Source organism: Actinia tenebrosa, unplaced genomic scaffold (assembly GCF_029948245.1).
Source record: "Actinia tenebrosa isolate PJP-AT-01 unplaced genomic scaffold, QUT_ActTen_1.0 PGA_scaffold5__44_contigs__length_20552954, whole genome shotgun sequence".
In the NCBI taxonomy this organism is placed as follows: Eukaryota; Metazoa; Cnidaria; class Anthozoa; order Actiniaria; family Actiniidae; genus Actinia; species Actinia tenebrosa.
The window spans coordinates 6629475-6652625 of record NW_028292582.1 but is presented as its reverse complement, the minus strand read 5'-3'; the positions used below and the strand labels follow the sequence as shown (position 1 = coordinate 6652625).

General features: G+C 38.0%; 4 protein-coding genes across 5 annotated transcripts in view; 2 read left to right on the top strand and 2 right to left on the bottom strand.

The window, feature by feature from the left end:
* Positions 1–136: 136 nt before the first annotated feature.
* Positions 137–23151, bottom strand: part of LOC116287205 (uncharacterized) — a 48483-nt gene continuing 25468 nt past the window's right edge. For both annotated transcript variants that reach the window (XM_089038185.1, XM_089038186.1), the window contains 15 exons: positions 22957–23028; positions 21690–21781; positions 20606–20717; positions 20476–20540; positions 19940–20089; positions 11371–11412; positions 10504–10597; positions 10155–10232; positions 9219–9288; positions 8383–8565; positions 7526–7655; positions 6454–6623; positions 5787–5842; positions 5286–5395; positions 137–3975 (listed from right to left, as the gene is read on the bottom strand). In XM_089038185.1, coding sequence (XP_088894311.1) covers positions 1839–3975; positions 5286–5395; positions 5787–5842; positions 6454–6623; positions 7526–7655; positions 8383–8565; positions 9219–9288; positions 10155–10232; positions 10504–10597; positions 11371–11412; positions 19940–20089; positions 20476–20540; positions 20606–20717; positions 21690–21781; positions 22957–23028 — 3561 coding nt within the window. In that variant the 3' untranslated portion in view covers positions 137–1838. The remainder of the gene's footprint in view (positions 3976–5285; positions 5396–5786; positions 5843–6453; positions 6624–7525; positions 7656–8382; positions 8566–9218; positions 9289–10154; positions 10233–10503; positions 10598–11370; positions 11413–19939; positions 20090–20475; positions 20541–20605; positions 20718–21689; positions 21782–22956; positions 23029–23151) is intronic.
* Positions 12467–14593, top strand: LOC148906417 (uncharacterized). Its single transcript, XM_089037614.1, has 4 exons — positions 12467–12627; positions 12826–13008; positions 13331–13372; positions 13788–14593. Exons 1-4 carry the CDS (start codon positions 12561–12563, stop codon positions 14591–14593), a joined length of 1098 nt encoding a protein of 365 aa, XP_088893740.1. The 5' UTR covers positions 12467–12560.
* LOC148906416 (uncharacterized) lies at positions 14592–16006 on the top strand. Its single transcript, XM_089038192.1, has one exon. It carries the CDS (start codon positions 14600–14602, stop codon positions 15659–15661), a length of 1062 nt encoding a protein of 353 aa, XP_088894318.1. The 5' UTR covers positions 14592–14599; the 3' UTR covers positions 15662–16006.
* LOC148906415 (uncharacterized) lies at positions 16474–19624 on the bottom strand. Its single transcript, XM_089038191.1, has 3 exons — positions 19486–19624; positions 19316–19366; positions 16474–18927 (listed from the first exon to the last, which is right to left on the bottom strand). Exons 1-3 carry the CDS (start codon positions 19550–19552, stop codon positions 17720–17722), a joined length of 1326 nt encoding a protein of 441 aa, XP_088894317.1. The 5' UTR covers positions 19553–19624; the 3' UTR covers positions 16474–17719.

The following is a 23151-nucleotide window of genomic DNA, read 5'->3' as shown; positions in this document are numbered from 1 at the left end:
TTCTGTAACAAATCAAGTTTATTGATCACCCTTATGCATTTTCGATTTAAAGTCATAGTCCTATAAAGCGACCGAGCGAGGGTCAATGATGGTTGGTTGGGTGAATCGATTTGATTGGAAGAAAACCTAGAACTGATACAGAAAATATCAAAATTCTTTATTAAGTTTCTATATTCAATATATTTTATATATACGTTTTATCGCTATTTGTAAAGTCTATTTATTTATTCTAAAAAAGTTGTCTTTCTTGGTTCGATTTTTGTTTGGTGACGCATACAAGCCGTTTTCCTTTTATACTAATCTTCATAGTAGACCCTCTTGCTTAGGCAAAATGTTTTCCTATTTCACGTGTCATTCTTTTGAGAAAAAGATTCTTTTTTTTGAGTTGTATCCATATTCAAGTGCAGCCGTTAAATAAAGAAATGATACTCTAGGGAATGGCACGAGTGGGAAAACATTACACCCAAACTAGAGGACTATATTACATGGCAGACAACTTGCTATCATTCGAGTCGTCTGGGTTTTTGGTCGGACTGGCCCTCCTTCAATCAAAATTTTCAACGGCCTGAGCTAGTAATAGTTTTGATCGACGGAAGCCAAAAACCCAGACATCTTGGGCAGATTTGATATCGTGATTATGAAAAGGGGGGGAGGGGGGCTAACGCCTATATTTGAGTAGCGCTGCAACTCAGCCGTAGCTATTAGGTAGAGTACAAACACTAAATGTGTGCAATAGTTATCACTATTTAGCAGTAAATAGCACTAATTAAACAAAAGAAACTAATATAATTAGCTAAAAATAACACTATTTAGTGACATTATTTATGTTGCACACTTTTAGTGTTTGTAATGTACTACGTATTATTACACATACATAGCCTTTATTATCCTTATACTTCTAATTGCATATTTCAATGTCACCGACAAATATCAGGTATGTGTCTATTCTAAGGTTTGCTTCTTAGTTTCAATTACTACTTCCATCATCTAAAAAATATGACCCTGAACTTGGTGAAACCAAACCACGCCCTCGTAGACCTGATTGGTTTCTAAAATCTGACTGGCATTCTTTATATAATCATTTGTTATTCGTATAAGTATTCCTTTGTACATCTTTTGACGTTTTTTGTCTACAATCTGGGTGAAATAAGTCAATATGACTTAAAGTCACAATTATGCAATTCCAGTTATCTTACCCATATTCATACTCACGTGACCCAGACATTGGCTAAAAAATTGGATACAACTTCAGCGCTTTGGGCTCCCGTTAATAAGATATTCAAGCACTCTGTGTTAACACATTTTGGAAGCCAAAGACCTTTATGTATAAAGACTTAGAACTGTCACGTGATGGCAACCATGACAGGAAGCACAACAACAGAATCTTGGGAAACTGAATACTTTCTATTGTAAATCATATTAAACCAGATTCAATGAACTCTTCTTAAAATTATCTTAAATGTAACGTGGAAATACAAGGGAAATATCACAACCTCCATCGAGTAAAAGTGTGATTGTTGGGGGGTTTTCATATAAGCCTCGATATAAGCCTCGATAATTTTGAGAAAAGCCCATCGTTCCTGTCTCCTGTCATGACTGCCATCACGTGAAGTGCAAAGCCTATATTTGGCTGTTGTGGTCGTGTAATCATGAATTGGGTGCAACAACAAGAGTGGCACATTTGAATCAAGGGACATTATCTGCGTATTTAACAAATCCTTTTTGCTACGCCACATCATATCCCAAGGGAGCCACACCGAGAAGCATGGACATCTCACTGTCTTCCCGTCCTGACCACCACTTTCTTACTATTTCTATTTTTTACATAAGTATTCATATTACACATAGGATTCTTCGGTGAAAAGCATTTTTTCCATATCATCATGGCTAGGAGAAGTGTACCCAGAATGCAAACGTGAATCTGAAGACGCCCGAATTTCCTTGACTTTAGCTATCTCTTCAGCAGTTTCTTGGCTTATTTTGAGTCCATTCGTTTGCGCTTGAACACTAAGCAACTCTTTCAAGTCCCTAATTTGAGTGATATTAGTCTTCGTTTCTGAGACGGCCACGTCGGCTCCGACGCTAGAACGATCATCCGAGCTTGAAACGGACGATGACGAAGAAGTATGACTACTTTTTCTGCCACTCAAGGAAGGTGAAGTCCCTGTACTACTCGCACTGGTAGATAAAGTTGCCATTCCCGAAGGATTTCCTTCTAGCTCTGGGGTATGGAGAGCGACTACTGGAAGCTTCTCAGACGGGGTAAACACATATAGAGGTACGCTGACTGTAGCTCCAGGGGATATTTGACCTACCTGACCATGAGATGGATTTTCAGATCCCCATTGAGTCTTTGCTTGGGTTGCTTCATGTGGAAAAAACTCCGACGGTGGAAAGTGCGTGTTTCCACCATTAAGTAACAATTGCCTACTGTTGACTGTTTTAATTTGTGGTTTGATTTGAGTTTGAACTTTTGGTATTTTCTTGATATTGTCGCTACTTGATCTCTTGTGGTGTAAATTGAGACCAAAAGGCGAGTGTTCAAGTCGACGTGTGCTTGAACCCCCAGAACTTGTGCTTGTATCATCCCTGTGATCAGGCCAAGTTTGTTCCTCCTTCTTAACTGGAGATAACGGAGAGTTGGGCGTACAAGGTTCGCTTCGAGAAAGATCTAAAGGTTCAGGTCGACATTTTCTATCGCTTGGGATACTAGATGAGCGAGTGAAGTGTTTAAACTTAGAGCGGTCTGTCTTACATTCGTCATCATATCTATCGTTTCCTTCCGTGGATATGTTTTTCACAGCATTCTTTTCATTAGCAAGTGTTTCAGAGGATTCACTTCTACCTTGAAAGAAAGCTGGTTTGCTTCCAATTTTTCGTAGCATGTGCTGATGGTAGGAAGGAGCAGCAGGCTGTCTTCGTCGATCAACAGCTTGAAACACTTGGTCAGGCGTTAAAGTCGGCGAAGGAGAGCGCATACTAGAAATATCCGGCGACGCTCCACGATCTTCACTACCATTACTTGCTAATGCTTGTGTTCTTACAGCATATTTAACAGGTGGAATACGATTAGCAGTTGTTATCACAGAAGATGAAGGACAGTATTTTGGGATTGGTTTAGCAATATTTGCATCAACAGGCAGCGCCTGGACAGTCAAAGGAGAATGAGCTCGTCGTAGTACCGCAGTTTCTAGCTTTTTCCCACTTGGCGTAGTTTTTGGTTGTTTATGTTCAATTAATTCCGCACTAGTAGTCGTACTACTTAGTTGACGACGAGACCGAGGCATTTTCCTATAGCCTTTTATCTTCATTTTCGTAGATTCGGAGTTAAGTTCTGATGGTTCTGAACTTCGTCGGCCATCAAGAACACTGTTGTGTGAATTGGGTTCAAAAAAGGCATCTCGTAGTTGATTAGACATTTCAATATTTGGTCTTCGAAGTTTAGGCGAAGAATTAGGCGATACACACGGTGAACTCGGCGTACTAACACTATTTCGTTCTGGTATACCTGCTGATAAGAGATTTTTTGATCTTGCATCAGCATTGTACAAGTTCGAGTCACTAAGGTTTAACGAGCTGCGCTCATTTCTCGGGCTGAGAGGCTCAGGTGATTCCAAGCCATCGTCCGTAGATGACTGCCTATTAAAAGTTTGTATTTCGATACCGTTTTCCGGTTCAAGTGGTTCTTGATTTAAAACTATTTCACTACGATCGCCCAGGATTGTTACAACATCCTCACCAAAGATTTCAATACAATTCTCTATCAAGAATTGAACGAAAGGCGGGACGTCACTTGATTGCTCTGTAGCTGCAATATTTGATCCCTTGGGCGGCCAAAGCATGCTGGGTGCAACACAAACCGCCAAATTGTACGCATTCATGCTGTTGATATTCGAGTTCTCGGCGATGTGATATAAGACGCACATAAATCGCTTGAGAATTTCGTAGTTGTAGACATTTAAGTTTTGTAGAAACCTAAAAAAAAACAAAAGCAAGGTAAGAATTAAGTTGATTAGGAATTACGGTATTTCTTGGCGTTGGAGTGTTTCTCTAAAGGCCGGTTTAGACGGTACGATTTTCGCCTACAATTATCGTATACAACACGCTCGCGTCTGTCGTAGGTACGACACGAGTTGTAGGATGGCGCGAGCGTGTTGTATAGGATAGTTGTTGGCGAAAATCGTACCGTCTAAACCGGCCTTAAGAATAAGGTCAATCGTACGTCGAACTTCACAAAATGCGTACCGCATTTAAACGATGGATAACAAGGCGGTCTTAAAGGGGGAATAGCACGAAAATCTTCCGAAATTTAATTTGGCTGAAACTTCCATGGAATAACCTTTAAGGGTTTAATGATCATTGGTTGAAGTTTTTTCTTTATATTCCAATGGGAAGTATTATATTTTGGCTCATATTAGCCATTCCGAGTTGGAAAAGTAGTGCATCTTGGGATCTTTTTAGAGGACGAAATAGACGCCATTTTGTAAACGTCCCCTAAAAGAGTCCCATGATGCACAGCAATGCTTACTCGACCCAGGTTTTCCCTCTATCTCGAAATGACCAACAAAGGCTTTGCACCATCACGTGATGGCAGCCATGACAGGAGGCAGAAACAGTTGAATCTAGTTTACATTTTTGCTGTACCTGCTACCATGGCTGCATGCCATCATGTGATGGTGCAAAGCCTCTTGAGCAAGATTTAGATGTTTGACCTTAGTCTAAGCTGCTTTGGTAAACAGGCACTTTGCAGCTCAGTAATCACGTGCTGATTAATTCACTGAGAGCAAATGAATGAACATCTTGATTCCCATGGGTGAAATATACTGGTGAGCAAACAAACTTTTTACAACCTGTTTCGAGAGATCGTAATAGAACTGCATTTCGTAACACACTGGTTACACATCGTTTCATTCAGTTCTTTACAAGTAGCTAAAAAGAATCACCAATTTAAAATAAAAACCAAAATTTTGCTCACCAGTACAGACACGTGACCGTTAAGTCAGTGCAAAGGGCCTATTGCAAACATTTACTTTAAAGTGCTAAGATGCGAAACATTTCCACTACCATACTTCTTGACAGCCGCACTTTTATATCTTTTGCCCCTTTCTGCGTGGCTATTTTTATGAAATAGTACATATTGCTTAGGATATGAAAGTTACTGGTAAACGTATACCTTTTGCCCCTTTCTGCGTGGCTATTTTTATGAAACAGTACATATTGCTTAGGATATGAAAGTTACTGGTAAACGTATACAGCGAATTTCACGATTCCTTTAAAGTACGTACCATTTAATTTGCTTTATTCGCTCGTCCCGATCTTCTATGTTATTGGTTGCAATTAACTCCTCGTAGTCATCGCTATCCAGTATAGAATCGGGAAGTCTTCGAAGAAATTCCTAAAACATTTAAGAGAATAAAGTCTAACAAAGAGGTTTGTAAGCTTCTTGTATCACCCAGAATGCATCATCATCTTACTGATTTTTTGGACAACCATTTTTGGGTAAACTTGTCATACGCCACTTTTTTATGTATCGAATAAGTGGTCCACATATTATAGCGTGGTTCACACGAGCAACGCAAGTGCGAACGCAAGCAATGTTACACGTGAAACGCAAATGCGAAAAGAAAAAAACATTTCGGTATTGCGTTTGCACCTCGTGTACCACGTTTCGAGTTGAAAAAACCTAGTATAGACGCTATGTCATTGCAATATTATACTAGGTGAGACGGGCGAAGCTTGCGCAAGCAGAAAAGAAGTCTTCAGAGGCCTGAACAATTTTTACAAACCTTTAAGATAGAAGCCGTAATAACAACAGATACTTCTTCGAATAATACTTCTTTTCCTGCAATAAAATATTTGATGCAATATATTATCTGTCCTTTAGTATCAAATGTAAACGAATGATTATACGTACTAGACCTTACCCAGGGGGAGGGGGGGGGGGGGGGGAGGGGACTCCGATTGGAAAAGGGCGGATATGCTCATCGTTCTAGGGTTTCAAATCTGCATGGACATGCTCGTCGTACCTCTTAGGGCTCCAAATCGGCAATTTGGTGCCTCTTAGGGTGTCACAAATCCAAAAGGACCACCAGAGAGTAAGCCAGTATCTCTGGGTGTTTTTGAGGCAATACGATACCTAAGATTATCTGATAACAGTCAGAATTGGCAGTTGTAATTCAGAATATTCATTTACTCTTCATTATCTGACTACTGTCATTTAGATCATAGATAATTGGTACCTTTTAGGGGTAAAAATTATCCGTTGCAACACCCACCTGGACAAGATCCAGGTACCCGGTTAGGGGTCAAAATTTCCAACGAGGATCACCGCCCTTTTTTATATAGGATTCAAGACAATTTTGAGAAGGGTCGATTTGGAACTCGAATAAGGTGTATTATACCAAGACGAATTAGATGAGCTATAACCATCAGGTAATTGAACATTTACTTTACCTGAATCAAGGTCAAGCTTAATTTCCTTAGCCCTTTTGGCACTTGCTGACTTACGAAAAATACCATTGACCCCAGGACCATAACGAAACATGTGTCTTAGGATGTCCTGTATTGGTTTTGGCACAGGTTCTTCTTCCGTACACAACACGTCTAAAGGCAACTCGAATAACCTATGATAAAGATACAAACTTAGTCACATTGTATTAATTAATAGCACTAACTAGATGAATTAACTACTTCGAGGTTGAGGGAAAAACCGGATCGAGTCGGTATTGCAGCGAATTCTGGGATTGTTTTAAGGTACGAAACAGACGCCATCTTGAATATGTCCCATAAACCAGTTCCACAATTGCAACTCGACCCAGTTTTCCCCTCTATGTTTATCGAAGTATTATGATCATCCGGATGGCTGTAATCCTGAGAAGAACTGTTTGATGTGACTGACGTTTCGACAACCTGAGCGGAAGTCATCTTCAGAGTCAAGTGAAGAATAAAGTCAGATTGGTCATATCTCTATTTCTATCTCGGAATGGCTAATAGAGCGGCTGCCTGCTAAGTGAAGGGAAACGTTTCTGAGCTACAATAGGTACTCTCAAAACGGAACACTGGCGGAATGCGGATAAAATGCATGCACAACTTCGGCTTCCATTCACTTGAACTTCACATTAAGCAAATAGCACCATCAATTACACTTTTGGATTTGTATGCGATGCGAAATGTGTCTATAGTATATTTCCTTGGTCTAGCAGTAAGTAGTGTATATACCACATTGAAAAAACGTCGTCGGGTTGAAAAAGTAAAATCAACAAAGCTAAGCCCAAGTGGTATTCTGTGTAGTTGATATAGTGGGCATTTGTAGAGTGTTTGTATACAGACACATGCATGAAGAGTGACAAAATGCTTTGTTCGGTAACTTGAATCAATGTTTGAGAGTACGATATGCATAATATTAGCGTCATTAACTGTTTACCCGGAATACCCTTCGGTCTTAGCTTCGTTGATCGAACCTATATTCATTAAGACAGCGTTTTTTTCTCTTTGGTGTATAGTTCTAAATACTAGTTTTACTCACTTTCCTGCTGGCGGTGACTGTGAGTCAGAATTTTGATTTTTAGAACCTGTCGTCTTTTTATGCATCGCCCAGTTTATGATTGGGGACTTTTTGATCGGGTTCTTCCACTTCCGTGAAGACTGTTGCCCTTCTAGACATTCAACAATTAACACCATAACATCAGCATATAAATAGTGATATATTCTCTAGGGAGCTGCGGCATTACATACCACGAGAACAAATAATCCACTTGAGAATGTTGTGGTTTTGGTCTCCAAAAGATTTCCCCAGCGAGAATAGTGTCCAAAAAATTAAGTGCAAGTGCGCAAGACGTATGGAAGGCGGAAAGCAAAACAAGGACTTTCAAAGGTCACACATACATTAAATGATACCAATTTGCCCTATTTCACTATGACGTCACAGCCTGTCATAAGGGGGTGGGGGGGGGGGGGGTGGGAATGATGAATAACAATAAGAATTTGGGCTAATTTTACTCTGCAGCTGAATTGAAAGCTTTGATGCGTCTGGTTTTCGAGCGTTTTAGAAAATGTTGTTTATTCTACGATATCTACGTATTTCAATTACGTCTCGTTAAATATTCACCAATATTCACTTAGTGAAAAATTGTTAAGTAACCTTTATTCGAGTTAAGGTGGTCCATTTAGCCAAAACGCTGGTATCCAGAGGGCCACTATTGCTTTTCTAAATTCTAAAAAAAAAAATTTTTTTTCGCAGTTCACTTTTAGTTGTTGCTGTTTTGTCTGCCTTCCACAACTATAATTCTTTGCGTCAAAAACAATTCGTTTTAATGTAACGTAATAGTGAAATGAAGCAGTTGTTAGTTATGTGCTATTCGTATAATCCAGCTTAGTTCTTACCAACTGAAGACACTTTGGATGTTTTTTTACTTTTGGTAAGAATAAACTGACACTGCGTACTAGGTGATAGGGGATCCATGGACGGAAGCTGTTGATCAAAGTCAAAAATGTTCCCGCCATACTCATCTGAAGTAGACGCCTCTCTTATGTGGTTCATCTTGATGGCAAAAGGGAACTCATGACCTTAAAATAACAATGACAAACAATATGTCAAACCAGTTTGTATTCGATGATATTGTATTTAGTATTTTGATTGATGACGCGCATGAAAAGACAAAAGACGTGACTGCCATGTTGGTTACACGGGACACTATTGCTGGGTTGCAAGCATATCCCAAGAGTGTCAAAAGAAAAAAACATGGCGGCCATCTTGGTGCGAATTACGATGGATGCTAATGAGAAATTTTTCGCTGAGTAGCATAAACATGGCCGTAACGTGGAATTAAAGAATTGGTGACGTGCCTCTCTTCCCATGAGAATAAATGGACAAAAGACGTGGCAGCCATGTTGGTTGACATGACAAAATAAACCAAAACCAAATCGATCTTTTGTCAAAGTGATTCAAAATGGCGGCTATGACGTCACATGAATAGGGAGACATTCATATGTGGTTTTAAATTAATTCAAAGCAAAACATGTTCGAGAAACTTCACATCAACTTTTTAACAGGACTATATCTCCCCCTCCACTCCCCCCTGGGGTTACCAACTCGGATCATAAAACACACCACACTTGCGTAATGGATTTTTTTCAATGAGATCAACTCTTTAAGAATAAACATTTCATACGTTACATGCTTTACAAATACAACAATCCATAAGAAGACAAGCACATACCAAGTAAAGGATATGCACAATTTTCCTTGCCAGATAAAACCCATAAATGGTACTCACTAGCATCATCAGTCTGAAAATCAAAATATCTCGCTCAATATACAGCAAGAAAGATAATAGTTTATTCTTAAAAAGGTTAAGGTGATGATAATTATGGCAATTGTAGTGATGATGACAATAATCATGACGATGATGATACTGTATTTTGCTACTTTAACCCTTATTGCCATAGATGGAACCATAGGAAGCTAGTGCATGGAAGAAAGAAAATTTGCAAGCCAAATATCCTAGTTTGCCTTTTTATTGATATTTGTTGTTGCATATTGCATGCATTTTAAAACATTTTATAAAAAAAGGTTGGTGAAGATTTTGTTGCATGTCGTATTTTAAACCCGAAATGCACTATGGGCAATGTGAATGCAATCAACGAGAGATCACGACTATACGGATTTTCCCCAAACTTTGCCTGCACGTTTTTCCGGTATTTTTTTCTTTTTCTTTTTTCTTTTTTTTTTTTTTTTTTCTCTTTCCCTTCTTCTATTCTTTTTTTGTGTATTTTTTGGTTTTGGTTTTGGTTTTGGTTTTGGTTTTTGTATTTTGCATAATCTAAAACACATTTCAAGCTTGGTATGCAGCATGCAACTTGCAAACAAACCTTCACAACCGTTTTTGAAATAGCTGAGTAATCCAGTACCGCTCGATAGCTGCATTTTCATTACTCCCTAAGTACAGTACCGCTTTCGTAAGGTTAGGTTTAGTGCTCAGTATTGTTTGGATGACCAATCTATTGTTTTTTAATCCAATCATGTAACTCGTTCCGAGCGGTACGGGCTTGCTCAAATAGCTGTACTTTCCAACTATTTGCACAATGAGGATCTTGCAAAAATATAATGAAAATATAATAAAAATATACTAAATATAATTTTATTGTATGTATACCTGAATCTCGAATTGTTCGAGCGACATCTTCACAACAGCCGACGTATCATCGAAATTGGAAATGGCGAAGGACTTTGACTGGAACAAAGTAAGACCAGAATCTTTTAAGGTAATTTTTTGTTTTTTATGTTATTTTATTCATTTGGGGGGGGGGGGGGGGGGGGGGGGGGGGGGAGGGCTGGGGGATTTTCGTTAAACGTTTTAAAAACAAGGACTTTGACTGGAACAAAATAAGACCAGAATTTTTTAAGGTACGATTTTTATTGGGGGGAGGGGGAGGGACTGTTACTGACAGTCTAACTTCTCTCATAGAGCACAGTGACTGCTGTTTATGCTAGATGGTACTTACTGCACCGAACGAATCAGCTGATTCCATATCTCGGTTATAAACTTTTAAGGTGACAACTTTAGGGTCTTCTGCATCTTTCTGAGTCTTGATGTACCTTGATTTAAGAATATCATTAAAAACCAGCAATTTAATCCAAAGCCCAACTCGTAGACCAAAAGGGCTTATAATATTCAGCTTTTCATCTAAAACCCGTGGAATCTTAAACTCAAAAAAAAATCTCAACTCAACTCATATCGTTTATTACAACCGCAGTATGAGTACGTAGTTCATATATATTCTCATACTCGTATTGTTCCGTAGTATACCATGGACCTTAATAAAAAAATCACACTTTTACACAATCGAGGCTAAGACTGAGCAAAGGCGAACTTGAATTGAGAGTATTGCTTTAGAGTATTGTCTAAACCCTACTTGTAAGCAAACAAATGAATACCAACAATTTTGAAATTACATTGAAAACGCAAGATAGCCGCCAGTGTTTCTGTTTTTTAAGACCGGCTTTTTTTCGCTACTAGTGCTATATCACTAATAGACAGCTAGTAAAAGTAGATCAGCCAATCAGAGTGCAAGATTTATGATAGACCATCAGTAAGTATCAAGACACCATCCTACTCCTGTGCGTCATTACCTTGCACACGCGCACTATTTCTGTTTCGTTTTTAGTGATGAAATCAAAGAGCGCGGGCGCAAGTTGATGACGCACGGGATCGGGAGTAGGGTAAAGCGAATTTAAATTGCGTTTGGTTACTAAAGATAGCCCAACTAGGAATTTACACGGCGCGCGCTTTGTTAAGAAGTTCCCCTCTCTTATGTATGCTATTTTGTAAGTATAGACTAAGGAATATTATTTCTTATGACTTGACTTACTTGGTTAAAGCAGAAAACCAAATATCGCGTGTCTCAGCAGTACTGTGAAAGAGAATGACATCGAATTAACGTTTTCTAAGTTAGTACTGTTATAGTACGCAAATGATAATTATTGCCAAAATGCATGAGTTTTCTTAAAGGGGCACTTGGATGAAAACGTCCAAATTTTTGAAAGTACGAGTAATTGAAGCATTTGAGGATAATATGACTCAATTAAGATTATGAAAACCAGATTAGTGAACATTTTAGCCTGGGAGCCACTTGCAGTTGAGAAATTTTGGTTCAAAAGCAGAAAGAATAATAGGGTTGAGTAAATGACGTCATCTACTCACAATAGACCAGTTTCGAATTCCAAGTTACCGCTGTGTTCCTTGATTACAGACTCATTTGCACAGGGTTAGCCTCGTATCAGTGTTTAAGTATTCACAAATACCAACAGTAAAGTAAAGAATGCATAACTTCAACAATACAAACACTTTGAAGCTCGACGGACCTTGACTGGAACACGTGAATATTGTGCACAAACTCGAGGCTAACCCTGTGCAAATGAGTCTGTATTCAAGAAACACAGCGGTAATTTGGAATTCGAAACGGGTCTATTTAGATGCTGAATAAAATTGATAATTTTTATCCCCCACTTTTTACTGTAAAGAAAATATGTTGTTTGGCTACTATTGGAGCCAAGTTAAACTAAGTTTAAAATAATTTCCAATTTTTAATCCATTTTCATTCAAGTGCCCCCTTAAAAGGAGAAGAGATCAACGATCCCCTCCCCCAGCACTCCCCCCCCCCCCCCCCCCCCCCCCCCCCCTTCTCTCTCTCTCCCTCTCTTTTAAAACTTTTGGATCGGCCTCTAAAAGATTTTACTTTCTATATTTTACGGAAGCCCACAACTGTCACGGCGAAAGCCAAAAGCTCACGGCAAGAGCCAAAACCTCACGGCAAGAGCCAAAGGCTCACGGCAAGAGCCAAAAGTTCACGGCAAGAGCCAAAAGCTCACGGCAAGAGCCAAAACCTCACGGCAAGAGCCAAAAGCTCACGGCAAGAGCCAAAAGTTCACGGCAAGAGCCAGCAGCCTGGAGGTCTGGGTCGACGACTTTAATGATTGCAATGCATCATGGGATCATTTCAAAATGGCGGACACACACGTGTAGACTTTGTTGTGCTTGATTGCTGTTTAAATTATAGAGATGTTTTGCTCTAGCTGTGGAAAACCAGTTAACGATGGCGACCGATATTGTGCTCAATGCGGACAAGGTGAGTACTAAGCACTCTTCAGTTAAATGTGGCTCCATTTTGTAGTACACGAAATTAAGCTGAATAAATGCTTTAGCCGGCTTACTCGCTTACTGTCCGCTCAAAGATGGTCCGCTCAAAGATGGCATAAACATTTTAGTTTAAATTTTTTATGAAAAAAAGTAAAAAATTGGATTCATGGTATTTTTACTATTATAGTCCCAAAACTATTGCAAGAGAAGTACGGGAGTGGAGCTCTCTTTACGGAAAAGTGTTCAAGATGTGGGTACGAGAAAGAGCTTCGCTCGTCGGGCGTCCATGTTTCACAAAATGGTTGCATAAGGGTTTATTCAGAAGACGAGGAGTTAACATGTCTTTGCGTACAGAAAAATGAAGGCAAAGGTATTGATATAAAAGTTCAGACGAGCTAGCCCAGGACAAATAGAAAGTAATTTACCTTCAGTACTCGGTTTGGTTCCGAAAAAAGCTACTACACATTGTTTTTAGATTATAAGGCTTAATTAAAATACTAATAATACTACTAATAATGATGATGATGATTGTGATAATAAAAATGAGAAGGAAAAACATACTAATATTGATAAAAGTAGGGGTGAGGAGCCCACAACAGAGCTGGGCTTCAAATTGTATGTCCCTAATTGCATGAACTTATTATGAATCAATGTTGGATTTCCTATTAACATCTCTAATATCTTTTCAATAGGATTGCCAAACACTGAAAAAGAGGAAGAAAGAAAAGAAGCAGGTGCAGTAATAAAATTCATAATACATTCTTTATCAAAACTTGGACTACAAAACACGGACCCCCAGTCCATGGTCTATGCAAATGGATTATCTAATTCAATGACTACTTTTTAAATACCCTGTGCACATGCAATATGTCACAATGAATATCTAGATGTTGTTTTTTTAAGTCATGCCTTTTGAATTTAATCAGTCTAGTCACCTATTAAGATAATTATAAATAAAGCATAAAGTAAGTCACCCCCTACCCCTTGAAATTATTCTGGATACAAAGCTGTTAATATTTTCAAAATAAAAAGAAGGGGATCAGTGTTTAGTAATGTTCCTTTTCAAAAGAATTCCTTATCTTTTGATCCACAGATGGTTTGAATATTAGCTCTCATATTGCAAAAATGATTTCTATTTTTCACAAACAGGAAACTCAAAATCTGCCAGCACAGTGAAGTCCTTCAGTGACTATAAAGCATTGAAAGGGAAAAATTGGAAATCTCTTGTATCAAAAACAACTGCCAAACCAAAAGACAAAGATAAAGAAGAAGATGTTGGCATCTTCATTGGTCTTATTGAGTGGAGTGACAAAGCATTGAAGCTTAAACCGAAAAGGGGAAAGAGACTTGCCCTTCGTATTTCCAATCAGGCACCATATTTGAACATCCTGGAAAAGGCAAAAGAGAAGTGGGCCAATTACAACAAAGATTGTTATAACGATGAGCAAGAGTATATATTACTTTTCAAGGATGGGCAGTCAGCAGAGTTTTTACCTGGTACGAATGAACCTTTTAAACTTTCACGCTATCGAGAAGAAGTTGGCAAAGATTATAAACGAATGGTTTTATATCTTTGTTCCGATGACGACTACAAGTCTGAAAAATATTCTGAGAAAGATGATCCAACAATTGAAGATGAAAGAGAACCACCACAAAAGAAATGCCATCTAGATGATGAATATCCCAAGGATGGAAATGGTATTGAAAAACATCCAAGCGATAATGAAGTGGAGCCCTTTGAAGTATTGCAGGATTACTCTGATGTTCCAAATCTGGAAAAGAGTCATGAAGCAGGGAATATCGTCGAAAGTTACAAAAGTGAAAATAAAGCTGGTTTTGCTGATATACCGAGTGCACTTAAGTCTCTTGAAAGACAAGTGGATAAAGATGGGCAGTTTTTCCTAGTTATGAGAAGAAAAGCTCCAATAATGAGGTGTTTAAAGCTTTGGCAGTGAGAGGCAATGAAAACATCCCCAGAGAAAGCACTAAGAGTCCATTTCAGTGGTGAAGATGGGATTGACAGCGGAGCAATGGCGAAGGAATTCTTGGAATATGCTTTGAGAGAGATGAGGACAGTTATATTTCCCGATGGAGCCCCAGTAGATTCAATGTACCACATCCAAAATGGAATCTTCAGGACATGTGGACAGATAGTGGCAACAAGTATTGTCCAGGGAGGGCCAGCTTTGGAATGCTTTGAAGAGTGCATTTATGAGATGCTAGTGAATCCAGATGTTGATATTTCACGTCTAAGTAAGAAGCATTTGACAACCAAAGAAAGAAAGCTGCTTGATGAGATAGTGCAAAACATGAGTGATCACCAAGATGCAATTATTGATTATGGTTATACTGGTTTGATTGACACCAATCACACAGATGCTATTATTGGAACTGTCATAGTAAGCATTGTCAGCAAGAGGCTACTTTATCTGAAGGAGTTTTGCGAGGGTCTGAATTGTTATGGTCTTGCAGATGCCATGAGGGTGAATGCTGACATATTCAAGCCTCTTTTTGTGTCAAATGCCTCAGGCCAAAAACCAGTAGATGCCAGTAATGTCTTTTCTCTTCTTAAACCATGCTATTCAGCACCTGGCACCACCAAGAGGACATTGGAAGAAGAGGTAATTGATAGCTTTCAAGATTTTCTAATGCTGTTAGAAGATGAGGAAGTTGGAGGGTACTCTGAAGCCTTAGCATGGAACACTGATGACAGCTTATACCAAGATGAAGAGTCTATGGATGACATCAACAAGTTCCAAAGTGCTGATCTTAAGCCTGCAGGAGTCCTTGGTTGGCTAACAGGCCAATGTCACAGACCATTGAATGGTAATTCACTGGTCATCACTGTTCATTTTGACCATGAGTGCATGGAGAGAAATCCGAGCCACACAGTCTGTTTCCCTCAAGTTCGAGCCTGTGGACAAGAAATAACATTTCCGGTTGCCCATATGAGCACAACAAAAGAATTCAAAGAAGTGTTTGTTATTGCATATTGCAAGGGACAAGCATTTGCAAAACCATAACCTTGGTTGCAATCAATCAAGTTACTTCTTGTTAAAGTTATTTTATTGAAATTTCTTTTAAATTCAAGTGCCAAAGCCAAAGTTCAAAGAAGGTGATTTCTAAGACTGTTCCTTCAGTCTTAACTGTTTATCATGATTTGTTGGCATTCCATATGCTGATAATATTATTTCTTGGTATATCAGCTTTCAAAAGTGACACTCAGAGAAAAGCAATAAGTGACAGTTCAAATAGGATGATTTATGAATGAGTTGATTATTTTGTATCATTGTTTATCATGATTTGTTGGCATTCCTATTTTTTGAGGATCATATAAAAACTCACTCTAGTCAGAGCCTGTGCTCATTCCCCGGGGGGGACTCTCTTGAAAAGTGGGTAGGGGGGCTCGACGGACCATTTAGGGTCGAAAATGAGACCTCACATACCTTTTAGGGTCTCCGGCTGACTTCCAGCTGTAAAATATCAAACGTCATACAAGAATATAATGGTTGGAAACGTAATGTGGTCGTACCTTTTAGGGTCTGAAATCAGCATCTCAGTTAATTTATGCGTAATTTTTAGGGTCATTTTCAAAACCGTCCGTCGAGCCCCCCTACCCACTTTTCAAGAGAGTGCCCCCCAGGGGCTCATTCCCAGTTTGTCATGATAGATCCAGATGTAATACTAGTTCAAACGAATTATGTTACTGGGTGTACTTGCATTTTGCATAAGACAAGCCTTTGGAAAATAGGTAAGAGAGATGTAGCAGTGCTTAAAAGTTTTCCTTCTTTTTGAGTGAGATCAAAAAATCATGATTAAGCAATAAAGAAAATAATGAGAAATCTTAATTTACTTTAATATGATGTGATGCTAGAGAGTGGATTCTCTCAAAAATATTATTGAAGTTAACAAAGTTTCTTTTTATCCTCTTTATTGGAAGTGTTATTGTTTGTTATGTTCATATTTGAAATTCAAAATAAACCATGTGTTTTTCCACTATTCATTACATTCCCAGTTAATACCTTTTCAGTTAATTCAATGAATTCTGAAGAAAATCCAGGTGGTATTACAAGTTGCAGTTGAAGATGTAAATTTAATGCTATATTACACCATTCTGGTATTGCTTGGAAAAGAGGCTTCATGAGTAATGCTTCAGCTGTTTTTTTCTCTAAATTGTAAATATCTTGCTTTATTTTGCCCTCCTTGTATTTTCCCAAAGTTTACAGTATTTCAGGACTTCTGTACCATGGAGCCTTGTTCCAAAGCATTGCCACAAAGGTGTATTGCATTTTCACTTTACGTTTTTTGTAATGCAAGCCAAGTTAACAATTGTTGGTCTTTTTCGTTCATTCCTTTGTAGGATAATCATAGGGTGCATCCACTAAACCCATGAACAATAATTATTACTAATTAGTACTATTTCATACAAAATTCTTTGTTTTCTATTGTTTCATTATCACTATTTAGTACTAAAAATTAGTATTTGTTTCATGGGTTTAGGCGAGCACTCTACTATTAATGTGGTTTTGATCTATTATATTTGAAATTCACTTTTTTTAAATCGGTCACAGTGACTGATTTAATGACTGTTTCATATGCTGATCACAGTGACTTTCCTTCAACCATTGAAGAGGAGACTTTACAAAAAGGTTAGGAATAGATTCTAAATCCATTGTTGTATTAAACAACTAAAGTAGTCAGTTTTCTCTTTCACAGGGGTGTAAGTGCCTAATTTGTTTACTTTGGTGAGCCATGACAACAATTTAGTGAGCCATGGAAACAAAAATAGACTAGACTAATTAGACTAAATTGTTAAACAACAATAATATTTAGTCAACAATTTTGTCACTAATTAGTCTCACAAACTATTTCATGGGTATAATGTTTGCACAGTCTCTATCTGAAGTTTATTTCATAGCAATTTCTCACTACTATTTTTTTAAATTTCCATCAAATGTTTAACAATAATTGTTGCTCATTGAATCAGTAGCATACACACTGAAAATACAATTTATAATTTCCAAATTCCTCCTTTTAGTTTACATAAATATATCCATATGTTCTGTTACATACAGAACTGTTCAGCAGCCATTCTCAGAAACATGTAGCAATAGGTTGTAAAGATTAAGTGCTTCCTTCCAGTTTTTAGGCATGCTAAATAAAAGGTTACTCTTGACATAATCAAAATAGTCTTGGTACTCACTTTCATCAGGGTTTTCATCTTCAACAACATGTTGCAAAGCATAATTTATTTCTGCTATAGGAACATCCAACTTCAGGTTACTTGCACCACCGTTAAGTTCAGGTAAAAAGTAAATAGAGTCTGGCCTTCCAGGAACTGTTTCATGTCTGGACCTTCGAATTGAGTGAGTGTTCCAGTGTTCTTTTATCATGTCTAGCTCTTCTTGTAGGATATTGTTGAAACAAAACCAAAGTAGCTCCATACTCAAATCAGAAGAAGTATCAATGATTCCCTGTGATTCTAAATCTCGAAAAAAATTTCTCCACCATATTGAATGATTTTTTGAAAAAAATGACCACCATCCCTCTATTCGCTGGTTCCTAGGTGATGAAACATAACGGTGAGCATCAGGATTGTCACGAAAAAATGCTTGTATTGATGCCGCAAGACCATTTTCAGTACCCAGGTCAGTAACCAATTCCACTGGACATCCTTCATGCTTAATAACCGTCTGTACAAAATAATCAGCAATTCTGATTGGTGAGTTATTTGAACGAGTAACTTTAAGCCACAAAATCTTCCTACTAAAACCGTCAATTGCACCATGTATGGGAAATCCCCAATGCTTAAGTTTGTCATAGCCATCCATATGCCAGGCATAGTTAGGCCCTGGATTACGATAGCATCTTCTTCTTAATCTATGTTTTTTTCTCAATTCTGTACCTTCTGGATCCATTTCTTTTAGAAGGTCTTGAACTATCTTCCTTGGAACCCTTAGACCTTCCATTTCTAGTGTGTGCCACATACTTCGATAGCCTAAGGATGATCCAGGACCAGTAATAATTTCACTTATACGCTTTTGCACTTTCAATAACGTATCATTAAATTCTGTACTATTGGCAATCCCTCTTCTATTTAAACCATGTTTCTTGAGACGTCGAAGCAGTGTACTATAGCTAAGTGAAATCCCATGACGTTTAGCAAGAAAGGCAAGGATTTCCTGGTAATTAAATCCACAATTGAAGTAGTACTTTATTGCCTCTTCCTCATCATTCTCTTCTTCTAGTCCACCTAAGCTACTATCTGAGTCATCTGATTGCTGATTACCTTGAAAAAGGTAGATAAGAATGTGTTAAATTTCAAGTGTAATGGAACACTTTGAGAATCTTGAACTTATATAGTACACATATGAAACCCCTTCACTGTTTTAGTGCACTCCTTTACAGATTTATTACTTAACGGAGGGGGAATATTTTTTTTATCCCTGATGATGGACAAGTGGTGAGAAAGCTTTTCTCTTAAATAAAAGAAGAAGAAAAAACATGGAAGCATTAACGACTAGGGAATATGATTATTGAATATTTAACTACAAACATATAATCACCTATAATAAATAATTATAAACATTATAAGCACATATAATCATGTTTAAAAGCCTTGTTTTTACTGGGCTAGTGCATTTCAAACACGAATTACTAGTAAAATGGACAAATACCTGTGCAGTTTGAACTTCCAGGCTGGGATAAATTTGAAGATGAAGCAACACCTTTGGTATGAAGATGAGTTAAGTTTAGCTTATATCCTTTCGTGAAAACTTTCGAAACTAGTTAAAAAACTAGTAGAGGTCTTTGTATGACAACGTGGTAAAGCAAAAGAAAACCTCACCTTGTCCGCATTGAGCACAATATCGGTCGCCATCGTTAACTGGTTTTCCACAGCCAGAGCAAAACATCTCTATAATTTAAACAGCAATCAAGCACAACAAAGTCTACACGTGTGTGTCCGCCATTTTGAAATGATCCCATGATGCATTGCAATCATTAAAGTCGTCGACCCAGACCTCCAGGCTGCTGGCTCTTGCCGTGAGCTTTTGGCTCTTGCCGTGAGGTTTTGGCTCTTGCCGTGAGCTTTTGGCTCTTGCCGTGAACTTTTGGCTCTTGCCGTGAGCTTTTGGCTCTTGCCGTGAGCTTTTGGCTTTCGCCGTGACAGTTGTGGGCTTCCGTAATATTTTCCCTTTTGTCAATGTCAAGTGATAGTTTTATTGATTTCTGACAAATGCACTTCAATCTGGTAGAGAAAATAACCAAATTTTTGCCAAAAAGTTGAACATAAATTTCACCTGAAAGTGAAGACAGAGTTCGTCGTAGGCCACCCAAGCACAAAAGACTTCTCGGCAGACTTTGTTGACTCACAAACTTCTTCAGTACAATTGGTCAACCACAGTTCACTGACACGAATACGATGCTTGAGTTTGTATGTTGCAGCTGATCTGTAGTAATGGCATAAGGCAAATACTCATTGTGAATAATAAAGCATGTAGTGCTTTCGAATTTATTCAAAATTATTGAAGGATTTCAATTCTGTTCTGCCATTGATTCGTCTTGCACAGCAACAGAACAATAAAATTGATTTAGTGATCCAATAATAGTCGTTAGTAAAAATGAGGGGAAGTATTTTTGGGGCGGAAAAACAGAGTGTGATAGTGATGGTGCAATTCGAATTAATTTTCATTTAAAGGCAATCGAATATTGTAAAGTGCACTGTAATTACAACTTGCTCCTTATATACATGTTAGATTATCTACATAGCCCAAGCAAATTCACTATAGGATAATGAAACCTAGCCCAATAAGACAAACAGAAACAAGATACTCACTTGGATTTTGCAACTAGAAGTAAATCACTAAAAAGAAAAAGGTGGCGCTCTTGTGTAGACACTCCCTAGGATACAATACAGACTGATTAGTCACAGCATTTGAGCACGCACGATCACCATGGCAACTTACAACAGTGACTTGAGCACATCCTTCTTGTACGAAATGCCTCGATGGAAGGGGGAAAATCGATGTAGCATCAGTAAAAGCCTTCACCTTTAAGCTTCCTCCATCATGTTGACTCCTAAAGTAGAAACGTAATTAACCTTTACCTAAACGAGCAGGGTGTTGAAATCAAGTCTCGAAAATTTAATTTAATTCAAAAGCAGTCTACAAGAAGGATCACATAAAAATAAGAATTGAAAATTCCATCTAGTTTGTAACGAAATTATGATATTTTAAACATTTATAAAAATACAGAGAATGTATATGTGTAGCTGGACAGTTTGGCTGCACACCATACTGCATGTCTTTGTAATTTTGGCAGGGTTTAAATGCTCATAACATTGTTTCTACAAGGCCAAACATCCTGAAGCTTGGTCAACCAGCTTATGGTATGTTGCTCTTTCTTTTGATGGGATTGTGATTTTTGAAATATTTATTGAATTGGTTTTTCAAAGTTGGACCTAATACCTTACCTGTTTTGGTAAATGCTAATTGTAATATTCGTTATGATCTTAATTTGACTTGTTCACTCTGGCTTAGTTTTTAAGAGACATTAATAACAGCTAACCGAGTGCGAGGTCCGTACCATAAGTTATGGACCGCAAATTGACCAATCATAGGGCGTGATTATCATAGGTCATGAGGACGAGAGAACTAAACGTCCAACTAGTCGGTCGAATAAACATTTCGCTACTACTAAGCTACAAATAGACTTGTTTCAAATTCCATATTACCGCTGTGTTCCTTGATTACAGACTCATTTGTAAAGGGCTGGCCTCGTATTAGTGTTTAAATATTCACAAATACCAACGGTAAAGTAAAGAATGCACAACCTCAACAATACAAACACTTTGAAACTCGACGGACCTTGAATGTAACACGTGAATATTGTGCACAAATTCGAGGCTAAAGCATTGAAAATAGTCTATTTGTAGTCTAGTAGTAGTTTATCCAATCAGAACCATGTATTGATGATTGACCAATAGTTGGATATTGACTGATATTCGTTTTTCGGGGTTTTTAATGCCGAATGGACGTTGACAAGACTTACCCTCTTACTGCAAGATGTGGTTTTGGTACTAGTGCTGCTTTCAGCACGGCAGACGGTGCTGATCTCCTTCTGGAAGCGTTCGTACGATATCGCTGAAACAAAACAACGCGTACAAATGTTGAACACCAATTTAATGAGATTACGATAATTCCTATTGCATGGTTTTGAAAAAAAAGGTGTGCTAATCATATTATCCAATTAATTATACAGCTTATCATTAATCCCATATAGGTAACTGTCCAATTATTTTCTTAATTGGACAGGTCTTGTTGATATGGGATTCATTAGGCAGCTATGTAATTAATAGGTAATGGGATTTCATGCTCCCCAATCAAGAAATAATTAGACTCGAAAAATTCCTCTGACTGCCAAATTGGACTCGGCCTACGGCCCAATTTTGGCAGTCCTCGGAATTTTCCTCGTCCAATTATTTCTTAATTGGACAGCATGGAGTCCTATTACATATACTAACCAGAAGCCAAAATTAGACAGTTGGAAATTTGCTTGAAGGAATTTAAAAACCCAGTTACAGCTCGGTGTCTGGGTCGCGTCGCTTTGAACTATACATAACATTTTAATTGAATTCTGACTTGTTTCCCGTCTTTGCTATTTCGCTATATTTGGAGAATAAGTAAAGTTATTTAGTCATTGGATGTCGAGCATTCTTTTAAGAATGCATTATTTGGAAGGAATTGCCCTACTATGACGTCACTGTTTGTCTATAAGCGGGACAAAATGGTAAGGGACGAAAGTAATTTGAACTAATTTTACTGTTCAGCTGAATTCGTAGCTCTAATGTATCTGGTTTTCAAGCATTATATATACCGGTGCTTATCCTACATTAGTATACTTTTAAACTTGAATATAGAGTTTCTCGTGCTGTGATTGGCCGAGCAACCGAGACGATAATCACTGCTAGAATAGCAAGGTTTTCCAAAGGTTGCCAGATCGGAAGTAATACTAAAACCTTTTTTTCTCCCGAATTTCTCCGTTTTTTCTCTGAGATTCGCGGCTCAGCAATTATTCACCAATAATCACATTATTATTTTTTAATCAATGCGGTATTTGGTGACTATTATTGTATTTCTAAATTCTAAAAAATACAATTTTCCCAAATTTTCCTCGTGTTGTTGGTGTTTTGTCCCACTCCCCCTCCCCCTCCCCCTCCCCCTCCCCCTCACACGACCATGATTCTTTGCGTTAAAACAACAAATCGTTTTGTGATGTCGAGGTATTAGAGGTCAATTAAAAGTAAATATTTATTTACCGGAAGTAAATCTCCTTCGATGAGGCACAAGTTGTCATGTGGGAATTTATCTTGTACTTGGTTGATCTTCACCTGATAACAAAAACAAACAAAAAGTATAACAGTTACTTTAATCCAAAAATATTTCAAGTGACATTTCCAAAATGCGAGGCAAACGCAATATTATGACTAATTACAACCATCACAACCTCAAAA

Coding starts and splice junctions, on each gene's coding strand:
- LOC148906417 (XM_089037614.1), top strand. CDS start 12,561: ATGTTTTGCTCTAGCTGTGGAAAACCAGTTAACGATGGCGACCGATAT. Junction 13,009..13,330: donor ACAGAAAAATGAAGGCAAAG/GTATTGATATAA, acceptor TCTTTTCAATAG/GATTGCCAAACACTGAAAAA. Junction 13,373..13,787: donor GGAAGAAAGAAAAGAAGCAG/GTGCAGTAATAA, acceptor TTTCACAAACAG/GAAACTCAAAATCTGCCAGC.
- LOC148906416 (XM_089038192.1), top strand. CDS start 14,600: ATGAAAACATCCCCAGAGAAAGCACTAAGAGTCCATTTCAGTGGTGAA.
- LOC148906415 (XM_089038191.1), bottom strand. CDS start 19,552: ATGTTTTGCTCTGGCTGTGGAAAACCAGTTAACGATGGCGACCGATAT. Junction 19,367..19,485: donor TTGTGCTCAATGCGGACAAG/GTGAGGTTTTCT, acceptor TTCATACCAAAG/GTGTTGCTTCATCTTCAAAT. Junction 18,928..19,315: donor TGGAAGTTCAAACTGCACAG/GTATTTGTCCAT, acceptor ACCTTTTTCAAG/GTAATCAGCAATCAGATGAC.